The following is an 18,811-nucleotide window of genomic DNA, read 5'->3' as shown; positions in this document are numbered from 1 at the left end:
ACAAGTTGGAAGCTTATTAAGTGCTTGGTTGGCTTTATATTATCTCAAGTTCAAACACGAAACATGATATGATTGCGGTTGGCAAACATGCACATGCTGACCTCCTAGTCAAAGTCAAGTCGGGTAACCCAGTTTAAGAGACGTACGCGTCAAACTATCGATTTATTCTATTCTATTCAATTGCTAAGCTGAAGCCCCAGCACTGGATTGACAATTGTTGATCTTAACATTGATTTCGATTTCTCAACATATCAAGTTTACTCGGTTCTTACACTATCAGCACAGGCGTCAGCTATGTGCGTATATTTATGGGGAAATATTTATGTCCCGAGCATTACGCCTTACAAAAATATTTTCTAGAATGTGGCATTTTTTATTACAAATATTTTTGTTAAATATTTTGTTGAATTGCGTATTGCATTGCATATGTCTGTGTGGCAACTTTGTAATATATAGATTAATAGCTTTTAAATTAAAAAGTTTTTATACTTTTTATAAGTCTATAAGAGCTAGAGACTTGAACGTAGGTCCTCCTGGTGCCCTTATTGTCCATAATCGATAACTTTCCCCGATAAGAATCGATATCGACATCCTGTTGTCTTAAGCGTATCTCTCTCCCGACTTAAGCCTATAACAAAATGGGCAGGTAAATTTCCAAAAAAAATATATATATATTTAATTTTAATATACCTTATAAGGTTGTTGCCCATTTGACGCGCGTCACAATTTTAAAAATTTCGGTAATATTCAATTAATAATCTGCACAGCGTTTTTTTATGTAGACGCTTATATGCATACACGTATTATCGCTGCAAATGTTTAATTACTCATTTTTAAAAAAGTATATAAATCTTGTAAACACAAACAAAGCCGTTTTATTTTTATAAATTTATAAATATGTATATGCTTATATATGAATGCTGGGGCAAGGTTAAGTCAACAAACATGATATGTAAATCATTTTAATGCAGTTTTAATTGCCCGCAATTAATCAATTGTAAAAACCGATAAGACACAATGGTTTATGAGCTTGAGCTTTGTGCTGTGAGCAGAATTTCCGATTTTCAATAACTGGCAGCAATCCAAATTATTTGATAAAATTGATCTAATGCTGAATTAACAGCTAAGAGGCCCCCTTTACTGTCACGAGTGTCTTGTAAATATCCCTTTATTTTCTATCTTCAAATTGAAAAAATTTGCCTGATTTTCTCTATGCTTAGTTAGAAGCTTTCACAGGCTTACTCTACTGCGAATGAAGGAATTTCGGCTTGCATTCGATTTCAGTTAGATTAGATTCTTGATCAATTTTGTTCACAATAAATTTCCATTTAATTTTTGGCGATTTTCCCTTGGATATTTTTACATAACAGCGCATAATTTCTACGAAATTTTCTTTTAAGCGAATTTCCATTCTTTTACCCATATTTCTCTTAGATTTTAATATACAAAAGAATTTGATTTCTCGACTTCTAATTTGCTTTAAATTTTAGTCGAATTTCCCATTGATTTTTTTTCAGCGAATTTCCTATTAATATTTGCCAAATTGCCCTTCGATTTTTCTTCCACACAGTAGAATTTGGTTTGTGGGAATTTTCCCTTTCAGCGAATTTCCCTAGTATTTGTGAATTTCCTTTTAAGTTTGACCGAATTTCCCTTCGATTCTTTTTGGGTAATTTTATTGAATGCGAATTTCGTTTTAATTTTTGCCGAATTTCCCTGCTAAGTTTTTATGCCTTAACTTTTGAGTCTACATTCTACACATAATATTGCTGATGAAATAAATAATAAAAGTTGGCTATGGCTACAGATATGTAACATTTTGTCTGGGCGCCCGTCGCTAGTTTGTGGTCGGCCGCTGGAAGCCTTATCAGCGCTCGCCGCGAGCCCAAGATTCACGTGTTGCCACTTATAAAGCGATTACAGCCGACGGCACGAACGACACTCGATCGCCAGTAGCCACACGAGCCGCAACTAGACCGGACCTGTTGTGGGCCAGCCAAACTGAAAACCAAAGAAAAAAACTAAAACTAAAACTGAGACACATTCAGAGAGAGAGAGAGAGTGAGGGACTTTGACTACTTGACGCTCCAATTGGCACGCGGGTGACGTCGTTGCGATAATATACAAAAAAATATATAAATATATATATAAATAAAAAAAAGCGAAAGTTCGGACCGTCTAGTGATTGCAATATATACCAAATACCGGAACCAAATGGCATCGGCATTGACAAATCTGCTGCAAACTTTGCGCATTGGACCACTCGCAGCCGTTAGCAAATCTGGCAAAACGGGCGATGTCATCATTCTGCCCAGCGTAGAGAAGACCAAAGGCAGGATCGATGCGCCCGAAATCACGCTGGAGGAGGTGGCACATCATGACAGTTTCGACGATTGCTGGATTGTCATCTACGATCGCGTCTACGATGTGACGCAGTTTTTGCGCGAACATCCCGGCGGCGATGATATCATCATGGATCATGCGGGTCGCGATGCCACCATTGCCTTCCATGGCACTGGCCATTCGCGTCATGCGGTGGAGCAAATGCGTCAGTTCCTGATTGGCCAATTGCCGGCATCCCAATGCATCTTTCGTACGGGTCAGAACAAGGTGCTGTCCTCGGGCATACCGGACTGATCGGCATTGGGATTACTTCCTTATTAAATAGAGCTCGCTACCAAGCCGTCCCGCTCCGCTTGTCTTACATACATTTATTTATTTCGCATATTCGAGTATTCCCATATTCTTAGCTTTTAAGTAAAAGTGTTAATCAGCGTTTTTGTTTTCATCAACAGTTTACACCTATACAAATTGTGCACATACATACACACACATACATACATCTATATATATATAAATATATATATAGACTATTTGTGCATTTGATTATATTGCTGTTCTAGCGATTTAGTGCTTAATTGCCTGTTTTACATGTCTGATTATTGAATGTTATTAAATGTTAATTGTGTTTAAACAAAACGCATGATTGAGCAATATTTTCAATGGCGTGTGCGAATACAGTAGAACTACGCTAAGGAGGCAATTTAAATGACGAACTAGTTTTGTTACACATTTTAAATAGGCCGCAATGAGAAAGTCAATTTACCTAGAGATTATCTACAGCAATTAGCTAAATTTCTTTCCTTTTGAAGCTTAACTCTATGCTGAAAATCTAGCTAAGATTGGATATTGAAAATCTAGCACAGATAGCATATTTTCTTTTCGGCTTATGACATGAAAAGAAGAACCGAATGAAAATTTTGTTATACTAAAGTCCCCCACATACTAACTCCGGCAAGGTAGTCTATAAAAACTATTATTATTAATTATAATTTTGTCATAAAATATATAAAGCATAGAAGGAGTCATCTCCGAATCCATTAAGTATATATATTCCAGATCAACATCAACAGCCGAGTTGATATAGTCATGTCCGCCTGTGAGTCTGCCTGTCCGTCCGTTTCTGTGATTCTATGCAAGCTAGTCTCTCAGCTTAAAAAAATCGTCTTGACATTTTATATAGGACGTCTTTCCTGTTCTGGAACCTGCCGGATCGGACCTCTATATCATATAGCTGTCATAGAAACGATTGGTCGAAACGTAGGTTCTTGTATTGAAAACTTTTATGTTTAACAAAATATCTTTACCAATCTCGACATTTATAAGTTTTATAATGCTTCTCATATATATATAAAAGATCTTATCAACATCGGACCACTATATCATTTAGCTGCCATTGGAACAATGTTCTACAAGATATTTTCAACAAACTCGAGCCTCACTATTCTCAAATATCCGCAAAACCATAAAGCAAATGTCTACAAGGGTATTAAATCTGCCTTAATTTCTTATTTCTAATTTCTTATATTACAAATGCAAATGCTAGTCTCTATACCCAATAAATTATGTCAGAGCCTATTTTTGCATGTCTACAAAACTTGTTGTCTGCCTGAGATTAAAGCGTACTCTCGCTCCCAGCCGTAGGATCCAATATGCAATCATTTATGTTAATTGTCTTGCGAACAAATTTTAACAAATTTAATTGATTTCACATCAGATCTCTCAGCTAAACTGCGAACTTTGTTTCTGCCTCAACAAAAAGGGCCTATTCAAATAAAATCGAATTTAATCACACCATTTGCCATATCAGATACCTGCCCTGTTCTCTCCGATTGGTTGTTCTAGAATGTATTTTATTGCGCGTACTGATTATATTCGCCTTACAATCTATACAGACAATATATATATATAGTATATATGTAAATGCATAAAGGAAATGCTTATAAAAGAACTAAATATCACTTAACAGATGCTCAACCTTCTGGCCTGACTAGTACACAATTATTTGGCTCTTCAATTGACTTAAACATAGACGTGTATTGCTTCCTCTCTTGCTTAATGGCAAACAGCTTCTTCTAGTGGAGCAGCATTTAACTGTTGCTGCTGCTTGTGGGCGGCTCATGGTGTGGTCCTGCGAGCAGCGCTTGCAGCTTGGCCGCTGCCGGAAAGGCGCCCAAATCGAGAGGAGCGGCGCCCGTGGTGCTCTGTATATACGCAAGCAGTCTGTAAATTATAATAGATTAAAGAATGTTTTCGTATAGCGTTAAATACGGAGCACATACCTGCGCAGCTCCTCCAGCGCATTCTGCTGCATCAATATATAGTTCTTGGCCAGCAGCAAGGTGGCAATTTTGGATAGTTTTCGCACCGAGGGCGAGTGCGCATAGGGAATCACGCTGTAACACAATAAGTCAATTGGTCAGTCCGGAAAACTTGTCATATATAGTTTGTTTTGTCATTTACCTGCGCAGCTCATCCAGCGCATCGTTCAGATCGTGCATTCTTCTGCGCTCCCGCGCATTGATATTCAGTCGCACCGTCTTGCCCTGACGATTCTTTTGCTTGCCCCCATTCGGGCCGCTTCCGCCAGATCCGCCGCTGCCAACACCGCCAATGCTGGACATGGCCGCTGTGGTGGTGCCGCCGCTTATGGCCGCAATCGCCGCAGCCGTGGGACTCAGAGGCTTCTCGGTTCCACTGGGCCCGGGCTTATTCTCATCCGTGGGCGTCATGCTCTGCTGCGACATGCCCAGACCTTGGGCATAAAAGCCGCCCAGGCCCACGGAGCCGAGCGGTGTGCGACGTCCAGGCACGCTTTGCGGCGGACTGGCCGTGGGCGCTGGATGTCCGTGCGCGCCAAGCATATTGGCCGTGGGCGGTATGGGCATGTGTCCGTGACCGGGCAGACCCGGGAATCCAAAAGGCAAATTCGAGGGATCCATTTATATAGTTTATTCTGCAAAAATGCCAAAAACAATTTAAATGCTGAGCAGCCGAATGTGTAATTACAGGGTAGTCGCCTCGATATATTTTTCGCTAACAGAACAGTTAAGCAGGGCTGTCAGCATAGTAACTGCAGCGCCAGCTGGCGGGCAGCTGCGAAAACTTGAGCTTGTTGAAAAGCTTTGCCACAGAGGGCGTTTTGTGTATGTTGAAAACGTTCGCCTTTTTAAGCGAGGATTTTAACATTTGTATTTTATTGCTAAAAATATTTATTATTTTAAAATTGACTAATTTAATTTACTTTTTATTTTATTCATTATTTTGTTTTTTTTTTAATTTTCATTCTTCAAATTTGTAATTTACATTTATTTGTATTTTTTATTTTGATTTCAATTTAAATATGAAAATATATATTAAATATTAAGTATGTATTTAGTATCTAATCATTTTAATATTGAATACATATTTTATTTTATATATAAAATCGTATCTTTTTAAACATTTTCTGAACAACTTTGCACATTTGTCCATGTTTAGGATTACATAGAATTTCATAGGCTTGAAAATATAAACATACTTTTCAATTGGAAAAGATTTTGTTTATTATCAATTAATTAGGTTGATTTAGAAACAATTTTATGTTCATGTTTAGACTTTCACAAAGCTACACACAGATGGCGCTTTGCATATAATCTCTAAATATGCGCGTTTTTAACTAGTTTTTGGTTATAAAAATATTTATTTTGAAAGTATTTTTTAAAATGTGTACTTAATATTTGTTTTAATTATTTATTGATTTGTGCACTGTTTGTTTTTATTATCGCGCATTTATTATGCCGCATGCACTGACTGTAAAAATAAGCCGCACTTTAAGGATTATTTATTTAAATTAACCACAAAACACGACCGCAGCGAGCGCCAGAGCGAGACGGCAAATAGCAAAGAAATCCGTTTATATGTATTTATGTATGTATGTATGTATATGTATGTAAAACGCACGCACCACAAAATTAAAATGCGGCTGATGCTGCCGTTGCCGTTGCCGCTGTGGCAGGCTTCGAATTCGATGCGCGAGTGTGAGGAGCGCCAGGAGTTGCGGGTGCCGGCCAAAACAACACAACGGAGTTGCCGCTGCCGACCGCGATTTTGTGGTATATTCAACGTATAACGATTTTCCGATTTGCGCTGCTGCTGATGCTGCCAACGCCAGCGACGCAGCACGAATTATAATTTTTGCCTTGCCGGCGTCCGTGCGTTGCCTGGTGTTAATCTCGGCAGCGAAAGAATATTACGAGCGCTCACAGCACACACACACACACACACACGCACGCACGCATGAATGTGTGCCGCGACGCGCTGCCGTTGACGTTGGTGGTTGACGTTTAGTGGTTGTGCTCTACCAATACCAACAAAAAAAATACAGCAAGAAATCTCCATGAATCAGTGGCCGTAGCACTCTTAATGCCCGGGTACAACTACATACTACGACGACTGCAACCCGACGAAAATCATTCACATTCTTCTTGGCAACGCTTTTACCGTACACTTTTTGCAACCCTGCCATACCCCAGCTGGGCATGGTGGCTGCGCTACGCTTTGTCTCTGATTTCAATTTCCATTGAAACTGAATCTAATCACATGCTCAGCGCCGTCGTCGCCCGCTGATCCTGGGGCCTGCAGTTGCTTAGTCTGCTTTGCAAACGTTGACAAAGCCATTTCTCGTTGCGCCCGACGCTTCTCTGGGGGGTTGAACGATGCTGCCGCTGTCGCTGCCGCTGCCGCCGCCACCGCTGCTCATGCATCATAATATGAATTCGAATTTCAACTGCATGTAGTTTTCTACACATACATGCATACACATGTATATGCGGGCAGCGCATTTGAGTGTATGTGTGCATCGCATTGTTTAAAGTGGGCGCAATGCCAGCGAATGGCACATGCCAAACATTTTACTGTTAATTTCACAGCCAGTGTTGTGCAGCGCCGCACAAGAAGTAATCGATACTTTTTACCTCAAGTACTTGCTTAGCACTTTGCCAAACGGCATTCATTTTTCCGACGCGCCAGCGTTCACTCGTGACTTTCGCTATGAGAAAAAAGAAATTTGCTCTGCAAATAATTTTTGTTTGTTTTTCTGTAAACTGGCAGTATGCGACTTTTATATATACATACATTTTTTTGTCTTGCATGAAAAGTTTTTTGTTTATATATTTCTTTTGCTGCTTTCACACAATGCATGTGTCTGTTATTCGGACGCAGAGGCGCGACACGTGGCTTTGCGCCTCGCTGTCATTTCCAAGAAATATTTTGTTCATTTTTTTAATTTAATGTATGTACACATGTGTGTGTATGTACGTACATACATATGTGTAAATGCGATTTTATGCATGTGCGTATGCAACAAATTTTTATAGTTTTACGATTTTCAAAGTTTTCTTTCTCTTTAACATTTTTGTGAGCCAATTTTTGTTACATTCACACGCCATGTGATTTTTCTTTTAAGCTACAACACGTCCAGGGCTTCATAAAGAAATCATTTTATGATTTATCCTTTTGTCAGGCAACTAATAAGTTCCTGGTTAGGGCTTGCATCAACAGTAGCGACCTCATGTCGATTAACTAATAAGTTTTTTATGAAGATCTTAATTTTTTTAGTTTTGATATTGATAAACATTATCCTGTTGCCAATTGACAAATAAGCTATTAAGAACTATCATCAAGTGCATAAACAATAGCGATCTGTTGCCAATAAACTAAAAAGTTTCGGCCTTAAGTCTTGCCTCGGATATTATAGGTCAGTTCAGTTTCCAGGCCGATAATGGGTGTAATTGAGGGTCCCATCTCATTGAGTAATATCGCCAATATTTTCTTGCCATATATGTATCTCTTGGGGTCTTTCTTTTTGCTTCTAAAAAACACATGTATTAAATAAACAGAGTTGTATATTAAATTGTCTATATATATTGAGCGCGATTTGAATAAACTTTTCCATGTGTTATCAAGATTGCATACATTTACGTAGGGAATGGAGCTTTCTTAAAGATGTAGTGTAAGCTATCGGCTAAATATATGATTATCTGTCTCTTAGACTGTTTCAGTTGTTCCTGTTCAATAGTCTTGAATTAAATTAAGCTAATTTAATCCTTGCCACACTTGACACGCCTAGCCGGAACGCCATGACTGGCCATAGCCACATTTTACTCAAGAAACGTCAGTAGTAGCTGCCTGTTTGCTTGAAATGTTGGCAGCGTTGACATTGTGGCTATTTCCTATGATTGTTTTGTGGCCACACGAAACGGACAATAAATTTCTAGGGGATGCACCGGATATGCTTTGGTTTCTTACACACGTTGGGCGCCAATTCGACAATGAATAGAGTTGGGCAACTTCGGCAAGAAGCGTATCGATTCCTGTAACTGGGAGTATATATCGACTCGGCTGTCGATACTGATCAAGAATAATGGAATCGGCGAAATAAACAAATTTATTTAAGAAGTTTAATAACCTTAGCCTTTGCAGTGAAGAAGATAAAAGAAGATAAAGATAAATGAATTCCCTTGTATTAGTAAAATTTTACATTTCTAAATATCCATTAATTTATTGAAATTGTCATCCAACTTAAAGTTAATTGTTGTGTTTAAAGTTAGCTAATTAATTTTATAATATTTTTATTAGTTTACAACTAAAACAGCGCTCTTTGTTGAGGTCTTCGTCTATGTCGCTTGTAAGCTAATAATATCTGTTTTGATGCCAAGCGAGCAATTATTTCCTTAGCTAGTCTAGGATAGCATTGTGCGCTTTTCCAATGAATTTCTTGCAGGCGCATAATGAGTATTTGCTTTACATTTACTTGGAATATTCTTTGGACTTTGACAAAGATTATCTTGTTACCAGAAAACTAATAAGTTCCTGCTTAAAAGCTAACAAAGGGGCTTTGGTAAATATTATTTTTATTTCTAAGAAATTGTTGTGATGCAAATGATGGAATCTTTAATCAGTGGGTATTATTTTTTCTATGTTGCTCCGGCTGGGATTGGATGAAGAGTTGGAAGGAAGAATGTGTTTATATATTTTCTATTATGTTTTTGTTATTGGGTTTCGATTCAATTTAATTGTCTGAGAAAGAAGTTTACTTCAGCTGCTTTCTGCTTTTTTTAATGTTTTTGTGCGTTTTTTTAAATAATAGTTTCTTGTCAAGGAACTAATAAATATCTGCTCAAACGCTTGCAAATGCTCAAAGCTATATTTCTATTGAAAAACGCAACTTACGAAATAATTTTAGAATATAATGGATTTTTTATTAGAATTTTCTTATCTGAGTTTTTTGATGCTTCTCGCTGTGGAGTTAGGAACATAATGAGGACATTTTCAAATTTTCCTCTTTAAATATGAGATACGCTACCCGAACTTGAATAAATAATTTCTTGATGCCAGGGAACTAATAAGTTACTGCATAATTAATACTCTGGGACAGAGCCAATCATTGAGCTCTAGATGAATTCAATCATGCTCGATAGCAGCCATAATTCGTGCACATATTTTCTTATTTTAATAAAGTGCTGGCACACTAAGGTTTCTGGGCATAGAGTGAATTATTGTGTCAGATGTTATGGGCCAGGCAACACCGTATGGCATTATTTTTTGGATTCTTTTTTTTTTTTTTTGCCCATTTCCAAAAACTGTTCGCACCCTAAGCGGCCCGCGGTGTATACGAAATGTGAGCAGCCCCTCCGCACAATGCGCTATTTGTGTGCATTTGGCGAGAGTCTTGGTCTCGGGGCCTCTTTATATAGCGCAATTGCAGAGATTTCAATTCATCTCGCTCTCAATGTCTCTCTCGCTCTCTCTTTCTCTTGTTCTTGCCCTGGCATTTTCTCTCGTCTCATTTGGAATTGTTCGTGTACTAATTCAGTTTTTATGCTGCATTTACATTGCAATTTATTTTCCACCCTGCGTGTTGGTTCGAATTAAATGTTTGGTTTTCACATTTTACAGACACATATATCATACATATATCGTATATAGTATGCATATACATATATGTATATTGTAATTTTTGGGCAGAAAGCCGCCAGAAATGGATGGGCTGGCAAAATCGTAGCGTTTCCATGAGGAATTTCATTATAATTTACATAATTTATGCACGACCGTGATTTGCATAATTAAGATTTGTACATTTGCGCCCAGTCATCATTAGGCTCGTCCGTTCTGCCCAATTGTTGGAATACTATATATATATATTCTTTTTTTTATTGTTTAGCATATAATTACAAATGCAAAAGCCAGAACCCCAATTTAAAGTTGGTACCCAACATAATGAATGCCAACATTTTGGTTTGGGATCTCGCAAACTGCACTCCATGGGGCCATGCGAATCAATCATTAGCATTTTATTGTGCAATACCAAAAATTAGGCAAATTTATATATAGAAAAGAGCTCTGCTAGGCCCAAGCCTAACCTTATTATCGATGGCCACACTCTGGCTCATATCGAGTATTTATGGCAGGCCATCGAAACGTAAGAGTCGCCATCTAATGATTCCCTGGCGTAACATTTTCAAGGTACAAGCACACTTTGGCTGTTCCATGGTTAGCCCCGCACATCCCGTACTCTACAGCTGCGGTTGCTGCTTTTATTTGCTTAATAGTCACATATTTATTTGTTGTTTTTATTGCAGAACGTCGTGAAGCTCGAATGGGCAAAAATGTGTCAATTGTACGCTGGGGAAATACATTGTTGCCTGCCCTCTCGAAATATACGACTAAGTATTTTATATTTATAGCTCATTTCTAGAGCCTTCGCACTTGATATCTGTCTTGGCCATTAGCAAAAAAAAAAGAAAAAAACAAGTAGAAGTTTGCCTCGCAAAACTTTGTGCATTTCGCAGAAGGCAATTCGTGGGCGAACAGCTTTAATTGGATTATCAGAGCAAAGTACTTTTGCGCAGCATTGTAATAAAGTAGAACTTGTCTATGCAATACAACTTGTGCACTTGTTTTCGATTCGAAGTTTGTTAATACTTTTGCAACAAATTTATAACTTGGCTACGAGATTTTCTAGTAATAAAATGAGGCCTTATTATGATAATTGTTTGTTAGTTGAATTGCTTTGCGTATTCGCATCCGCATGTCAAACAAATTGTTTAAATTTTAAATATCAATAACAAGCTGGTTTTATCGAAAGTGCAATGTCATGCAAGTTGGCAATAATTACAGCCTGCTTGTAAATATTTGACAGCAAGTTAAGCATTGCATTTCAATGTAGATCAGTTGATAAACATACGTTATGCAGAATATTCACGTAATGTGAATGAATGTTCTTGAAATATCTATTACATGTATAGAGAACTTCATTTCTAGCTGTTAAATAATAAACATCTAAATGTTAAAGTGACGAATTGTTTGCCATTCATGTTAATTCAATTGTGTGTAAAATAATTTCACGTCTTAGTATTATATGTCTTACTCTTATTTATGTAAGTGTGAACTATCGGCGTTATGTTGCGTGAATATCGGAACTTTTCACACAAAAGGATAAAAACATTCATGTTATTGCGCCTGTTAATTGAGCCTAGGCTCAAATAAAGCTAGTTTCGCTAATTAAAACTTTCTCACAAGCTAGAAATACATAACTTAATTTACACAATCAACTAGATGTATAATGTATTTCGTCTGCTAAAATATAAAGTGAAATATGTCCATATCACTTTTATGTCAGGTACTTTTAAATGGATTTCCCTCATTCGTTCGTGTCTAGAGATTTTATTGATTACATCTAATGCTCATCCACCGAATTCTAACAAAGAAACAGCGTGCAATATTTTATCAAATTATGCGTTGTATGCAACTTCCTCTTTGGCTTTGCTTTAACACCCACCCCTGTGGGACGAACATGGCCATTACCGCGCCCGGTACTCAGTGCACAGTTCTCGATCCTGAATCCTGAATCCTGAACCCCAAACCCAAGCACAAAGCCCAAATCCCACCCAACGCACTTACAATTTATCAGCATCAAATGGAAACCAAACAGCCAGTCGGAGAGCAGTTGTAGAATGAGTGCTACGGCAACAAAAACAACAATAACAATGCCTGCAATACCAATTCGAATTAAAATGCTGCCAGGAGGGAATGGAAAGTGGAAAATGGATAGAAGTGCGAGTACGAAAGCGAGTGCGAGTGCGAATGTCCCACCCCATCCATTCGCAACGTCATCGTCGCTCTAAAGGGGTTGTTTGTTGCCGTTATTGTTGTGTTTCAGTTTTTTTTTTATTTTTATTGTACCCTGTAATTATTGAGTTTGAGCAGCAGAGGGTATCTTGTAGCTGAGAGACATATGTACATGGAACAAGCTATGTCTGCGCTTTCCTCTCTATGTACGCGTGTATCAGAGAGACTAGACTAGCCAGAAGAAATGCACTTTATACTATTTTCATTTATCGATAACATTCTTGAAATCGATAATTATTGATTTCCAGTTGCGGCTTTTGAGCCTATCTCGAAGATCATGAGAGTATAGTATAGAAAACAAATATTATAGCAGGTGCTCGTATAGTATAGAAAGAAATCTATAATATGCAATTTCTCTCTCTACAAGTAGACCATCATTTTTGGTATATGTATACATATGGTATTCAACTTGAAAGCCTATAAATTTCACAAAAATTCCATAACAAATACTAGATCTATTCAAGAATGATAATTTTATAACCCTACTTGCCCGGCTTTCGATCTAAAAAAAACGGATCGTTTTTTCATCAATTTAATTTGTATTATTTGTAATCGTACTGATCGATTCAATCGATTCGAAAGACTAGTAAAGTGGAGTCTTAATGTTGTGTATCTTATAGCATACAAAGAGAACAAGAATATATATGTATAACTATTCGAATGACTTTCTAAAAGTGGGAACAGCCTTAAAGCTTGGTCATCTATTCAATTTGAAAACCCACAAATTTCAACACAATCGCTAAATAAACACAAAAGTTATTTAGGAATGCGTTTTTTTCTAAGCTTACCAGCTCAGCTGCCGAACTACAGGGTATCTAGACGTGCTCCATTGACAAGAGAACTCTTGTTTTTTTTTGCGCGTTTTTGCAAATGGATATGGAATGTTATACAAACAACAACAAGCGTTGAGTAAACGTAGCAAAAGTTGCAAAAGAAGAAGCAGCAACAGCAGAATACACCACACACACACACACATAGACACAGCCCAAACACAAACACAGATACACAAACACACACGCCAGACACAACCAAAGGCGAATTTCCGACTTTTCAAGCTAAAAGTTTGACAAGCTTCGCAATGAAAGTGTCCACAGTTCGATAACTGGGCGGCTCGGCCGGCAGCTGAGCTGAGTCAGCATTTGCGTAATTTTGGTGACTCTCTTCTGCTCGACACACGCACACACACACAGAGCAGACACTTACCCAACTTCCACTCATATGAGTGATTTTTATCCCCTCGTTTCGGGTTTACACTTGGTGTGCCCGCTTGCCACACGCATTTTTAATGCTGCATAACTCGGCCCTGGAACTGCAATTACAATTGCCACAGAAAGGACTTCGGCCGTAGGTAAAGCATTGAATTTGGATATTTCCATCTGAAGTCAACTCTGGTTCCTGTTGCTGATTGTGATGAATTATGCACCATTCCCCATTGTGACTGGGCATGTGGATGTGTGCTGCGTGCTGCGTTCTACGTGCTGGTCCATCCCGCCCGGCCACCCTTCTCATTCACATCCTGCCCCTGTCGCCAGCCGCCTGCTGCAAATGGCTGCTGCTGCCTTTAATGATGTGTCCTTATTTCTAATGCTTTCAACACAGCGTTGCCGTACGCAGAGATTAGTTCAGTGCCTGGTCTTAGGTGTGTGCCACAGTTCTATAGCAGGCAATCAATTTCTAGTTTATTTTGATTAATGTTCGTATTTATTTATTTTTTTGTTATTGCTAGTCGTTTTCCTGATGAATCTTTTTTGGTTATTGGCCCCTTTTGATTTAGATCATTTGAGATTACTTTGGAAATTTCAAGTTTTACTGCGTAAAAATATCGTATATATATAAAAGTATTAACTTAAATATTCAATAAAATAAAAGGAAATGAAAAATTAAATGAAAATTAATAAACCCATTTTTAGATATTTTCTGTTCTTTGCTTTTGAACAAAAAAAACTTCATTTACGCTTAATTTTACGGATCTTATCTGTACGAAATTTCATATTATATAGATTGGGCTCTTTTATTTTCGATGTTTATAATAATAATATTGCTGGGTTTGGCGACCTTTACAAATTTTACGTAGCTACTATATAAATAATTTAAAAATGGTGTTGTGAGGGAAAATTATACAAAATATATAATATTCTACCTTTTTTTTCTCACATGCACAAGAATAATAAGCGATAGTATCGTATAGTATTACGACATAATAATAAGCTTAACGATAGTATCGTAAAAAGTATTTGGCGGACTGTTCGACTATCGATACTTTTGAATGTCGAAAGAATTTGAGCACTTCAGTAATCATTTCGTCAATATTTGCAATTTTCCAAAAACTAAATGTCCCGACTCTATGCCACACACCTTAGTCGACTAGATGACAACCACATGCGTCTGGTTTATGTCCGGTACGCCTCCTGGGTACGCGTGCAACGCCTACAACATCCATTAATAGAGAACAGTGCAGCATCCAAGTGACATGTACTCAGCAGCCGCCTGAGCTGAGCTGCTGAATTCATAACAAATTGTTACGCTGATGTTGATTAGACTGGCCGCGCACCACCCGGGCCCGGAATCGGCGACAAACAACCACCCAAAAATAGCAGAGGCAGTGACCAGTGGCTTCCCATCAACAACGAAATTGAATGGAATCGACGTCAGCCCGCGTTGGAGGGGTTAGGGTATGTGGGGTGTCGTCTATCGGACCGCCTCCGTTTCCATTTGATTTTCTTTTGCCACGATGTTAATGACTGATTGTGCGTTTCTCAGGGTACTTTTATTTTTTTCCAAATGGAATTTTGATTGTATCCGCTTACGTGCACATTTTCCATTCGCCTTTCGGGTGTTAATCATTATTGTGCACCAAGTGAAGGTCTTCGATAGATCTTTGGCTTTCGTGTTGCTCCGGGCTATGAATTGGTTCTCCCAAGTCACGTCGTATACGTTTTGCTGGGACAGCGAATAATTTGATTGCATTGAGAATAATTTTTGAAATTTATGTGCATTTCATATATTTTATTTCTCAAAACATTTCCGATTCCTGTTTCTAAATTTAACCGTATTTTACTCTATACAAGCGCACATATGTGAAAAGCTGGCAGATGCCTGTGATTGAGGACTCTTATTTTAAAAAATAATTTGTTTTCTACTTTACAATATTTAAAGTCAATATTTAAAGTCTTATTGATTCCAATAATTTCTCTAAAATATTTTAGACATTAGAGAAAATGTATTTTTAGGGAAGACAAATAATAATTATGGTAAGTCTCCCAGTTTTTGCATCTCTTACTCGTTTTTATTTATAACTAATTTAAACTAATTAAAGAAAAGTATTTCCCCACAATCGTGATCAAATGAATTAGGTAAGGATATTTGTAGTTCGGTTAGCAGTCATATGATTTCCGAGTTTGATTTTATTGTTCAGTCGAGCGCATAAAAATCACAATACTAAATGCTGTTGGCTGTCCTCGAGCAATGTCTTTGTCCTGCTCGGACCTCAAATAATGTATGTGCATATAAAACATGTACATATATCTGCATTTTTTGCAGCAGTCAGAACAAGTGTACGAGTTAAAGTTTCGCTATGAGGACGGGCTGCGACAGGGGAGCGGCTGCTGACATCGTTAACATCATCAGTGAAGCAGTCAAATGCTAATAGCTGCCATTTCCTGCAGGTCCGGCGTTCAGGAAAATTATGCGCACAAGCGAGCTGCGTTTTCCCATTTTCCTTCATTTTATTTATTTTGCACAGTTTGTTTGCAGCAAAATCAGCTGCCAGCAGAGCAGCCCCAGTGATTATGCTTTGTGCAGCAACAAGAAATATGTACATACATATGTACATATATATGTATAGCAAAAATGTTGCATTTACATTTTAGAATATGCAGCAAATTAGAAACGGGAAAGTGCGCACATTAGCGAATGCCAGCTCCTGGCGAGAACTTTTCTTCTGTTGAAAAACATTTGCACATATTTAAGAGGATTACCCACAAGAACCTTAAATCGCGAATTATACAAAAAAATTAACTAGTTGCTAAGCTTAAAACAAATACTGACAGCAAATTTTTAAGTAAAGCTCTAGGGAGCGCTATAAGCCCGAGACTTAAGGCAAGGAATGTGGGAATATTTTTAATACAGAACATAATAATATCTGAAAGGGCTTGAAAATGTTATATTAAAGTGTCTTTTTCACACACATGTGTGGATAATGGGTGAAAGTGAAATTAATGAAAGTGCTTTAGTCATATGTAGGTCAAAATGCCGTTAGAGCTTCTAAGTAGAACCAGTACGCTAGTTCAAACTTTTCGTGGCAGAGCATGTCTTGTATAGTCTGAGGTGGCACAAGAGGGAAAGCTCAGAAAATTTGTGAAAATTGAATAATTTGAAATATTTCAAATCGAATGTCGTTTAATAAACTTTGCTTGGGCAAAGCCAGCTTAAAAGTAAACTAATAGAAATTTAATTATATCAAACTTAAAGCAAATCAATCTTAATATTTTGAACAAACCGAAACATTTGGTCAATATTCAAGTTAAATTACAAAACTTAATGGATCATAAATGCCAAGACAACAATAATATGGTATTTTATCAAAAAGTGGCAAATTCATAGAATGAGTTGCTGGCAAAGTTATAATTTTAATAAAGAAATTCCACAAATCATTACCAAAACCACAAAACATAAAATTCAGGGCAACTTTTTCCGACTGCGGCTCAACCAAACCTGATGCAAAGGACACGAAGTCAACGTCAAAATAATGTGAAGCAAACAAGTTTTGCTGAAATGGCTGAAGAGCTGCTCCTGCTGCTGCTCCTGCTGCTGCTGGTGCCTTGCTCTGACAGCGTCAAATAAATTGAATCAAACGACGAAGTAGGTTCAACAACAACAATTGCAACAACAACAACAACAACAACAACAACAACAACAGCAAAAACAACAAGAACAATTGAGGCGTTGTTCAAGTTTTGAAGCAGCGACAACTTTGCATGCTTCGAAATTCAATTCTAATTAACATAAATTTGCACAAATGAATGTCAACCACAAGAGGCAGCGTAAAGAATACTAGGCACACCCACGCTCACACACACATCAACTCCCAGACTCAGACCCACACACACACACACACACACCAACGCGCACAGCAACTTGTAATTTAATTTATGTCGCTTGGCAACTTTTTTGTGAGTCATAAGTCAGCTTCCATAAAGCAGGTGTGGGCGGAGGAGGTGGACTTGGGCTTGATTAAAGTGCGTTTAAACGAAGAGCATAGACCCAGAACTTGTGCGTCGCACATGTGTGTGCGTGTTCGTGTGTGTGCGCGCGTGTGTGTGTGTGTCATGCTCAGCGAAGTGTGTGTGTGACTGTTTCCGGTTGCTATTCGTTGTGCCTTGTTCGCCTGTTGTTGCCAGCTACTAATGAGCTCCACAGCAAGCACAAATATTATTTGAATGGAATTTATGCATGGCTAGAAGAAGGTTGCCTTCTACTTATTTTCGTTGCACTTGCCTAAGGTAATACGAATTTTTAATCATTTTTGTAACGTTTTTATAAAGTTATCTGTCTTAAAATATGTGCATAATTCAAATACGAAATATGCTAGATTTTAAATATGCTTCCTAGTTGAAAAGCATAATTTTTAAAATATTAGCTTTTCCTTTACAATTTACTTGTTAAATATTTGCAAGAAGGTTTTCAGAGTTGCCACCTTGCCAAAAAATGCACATATTGTACACTAAACAAGACAAACATTTTCGATTAAAATTTAGTTTTAAACTATTTTCTGATCTGGCGGTAAATTTTGTATTGCCAATGCATCAACGTGGATAGAGCTTTAATATTACAAGAGCTAATACAACAAGAAACCCTTTTGTATGAAGTTAACATGTAGTATAAAGTTAACATGAACAAATAAATTAACATGAACTTTGGCAGAGAGACTAGAAAACGTGCTATGGACACTTCTTCTACTATAAAATATCTATTATATTTGTACTTATTGAACGTCGTGCTCTATGAAAGTGTATTATCGCTGCGCTTTGTACGAAATTTTCTTCAATTTTCTGTACAATTTTTTTTTTGGTCCGCTCTTTTGTTCTTTGGAAAAGTTGCCGGAAACGGAAATGGCATTTTGTGTGCGCTTGATGCGGGGGTAAGTTGACTTAACTTTCCACTTCAAGTTGCCGAAAAAAAACTTGGTCCGAACTCGTGCCGGCAGCAGAGCGCTACGCCCAAGGGGAACGGGTGATGGGAATGTCACGTTGCCAACCATGATGCAGCGATGCAGATGCACAGCCAGCAGTTGGCAGTCGTT

General features: G+C 37.8%; 2 protein-coding genes and 1 long non-coding RNA gene across 5 annotated transcripts in view; 2 read left to right on the top strand and 1 right to left on the bottom strand.

Moving 5' to 3' along the window:
* Positions 1–18,811, top strand: part of LOC115760279 — a 96,653-nt gene that overhangs the window by 18,319 nt on the left and 59,523 nt on the right. The gene's annotated exons all lie outside the window — the stretch shown is intronic.
* On the top strand, positions 1,965–2,954 carry LOC115760278 (cytochrome b5). Its single transcript, XM_030701549.1, has one exon. It carries the CDS (start codon positions 2,215–2,217, stop codon positions 2,635–2,637), a length of 423 nt encoding a protein of 140 aa, XP_030557409.1. The 5' UTR covers positions 1,965–2,214; the 3' UTR covers positions 2,638–2,954.
* On the bottom strand, positions 4,148–5,335 carry LOC115760277 (class E basic helix-loop-helix protein 22). The gene is made up of 3 exons (XM_030701548.1): positions 4,804–5,335; positions 4,623–4,736; positions 4,148–4,563 (listed from the first exon to the last, which is right to left on the bottom strand). The coding sequence occupies exons 1-3, from the start codon at positions 5,280–5,282 to the stop codon at positions 4,431–4,433; spliced, it is 726 nt and encodes a 241-aa protein (XP_030557408.1). The 5' UTR covers positions 5,283–5,335; the 3' UTR covers positions 4,148–4,430.

The sequence above is a fragment of the Drosophila novamexicana genome, unplaced genomic scaffold, assembly GCF_003285875.2.
Source record: "Drosophila novamexicana strain 15010-1031.04,08,12 unplaced genomic scaffold, DnovRS2.1 tig00000387-arrow-pilon, whole genome shotgun sequence".
In the NCBI taxonomy this organism is placed as follows: Eukaryota; Metazoa; Arthropoda; class Insecta; order Diptera; family Drosophilidae; genus Drosophila; species Drosophila novamexicana.
The sequence above is the reverse complement of the archived record's forward strand: the minus strand, read 5'-3'. Positions and strand labels throughout refer to the sequence as shown.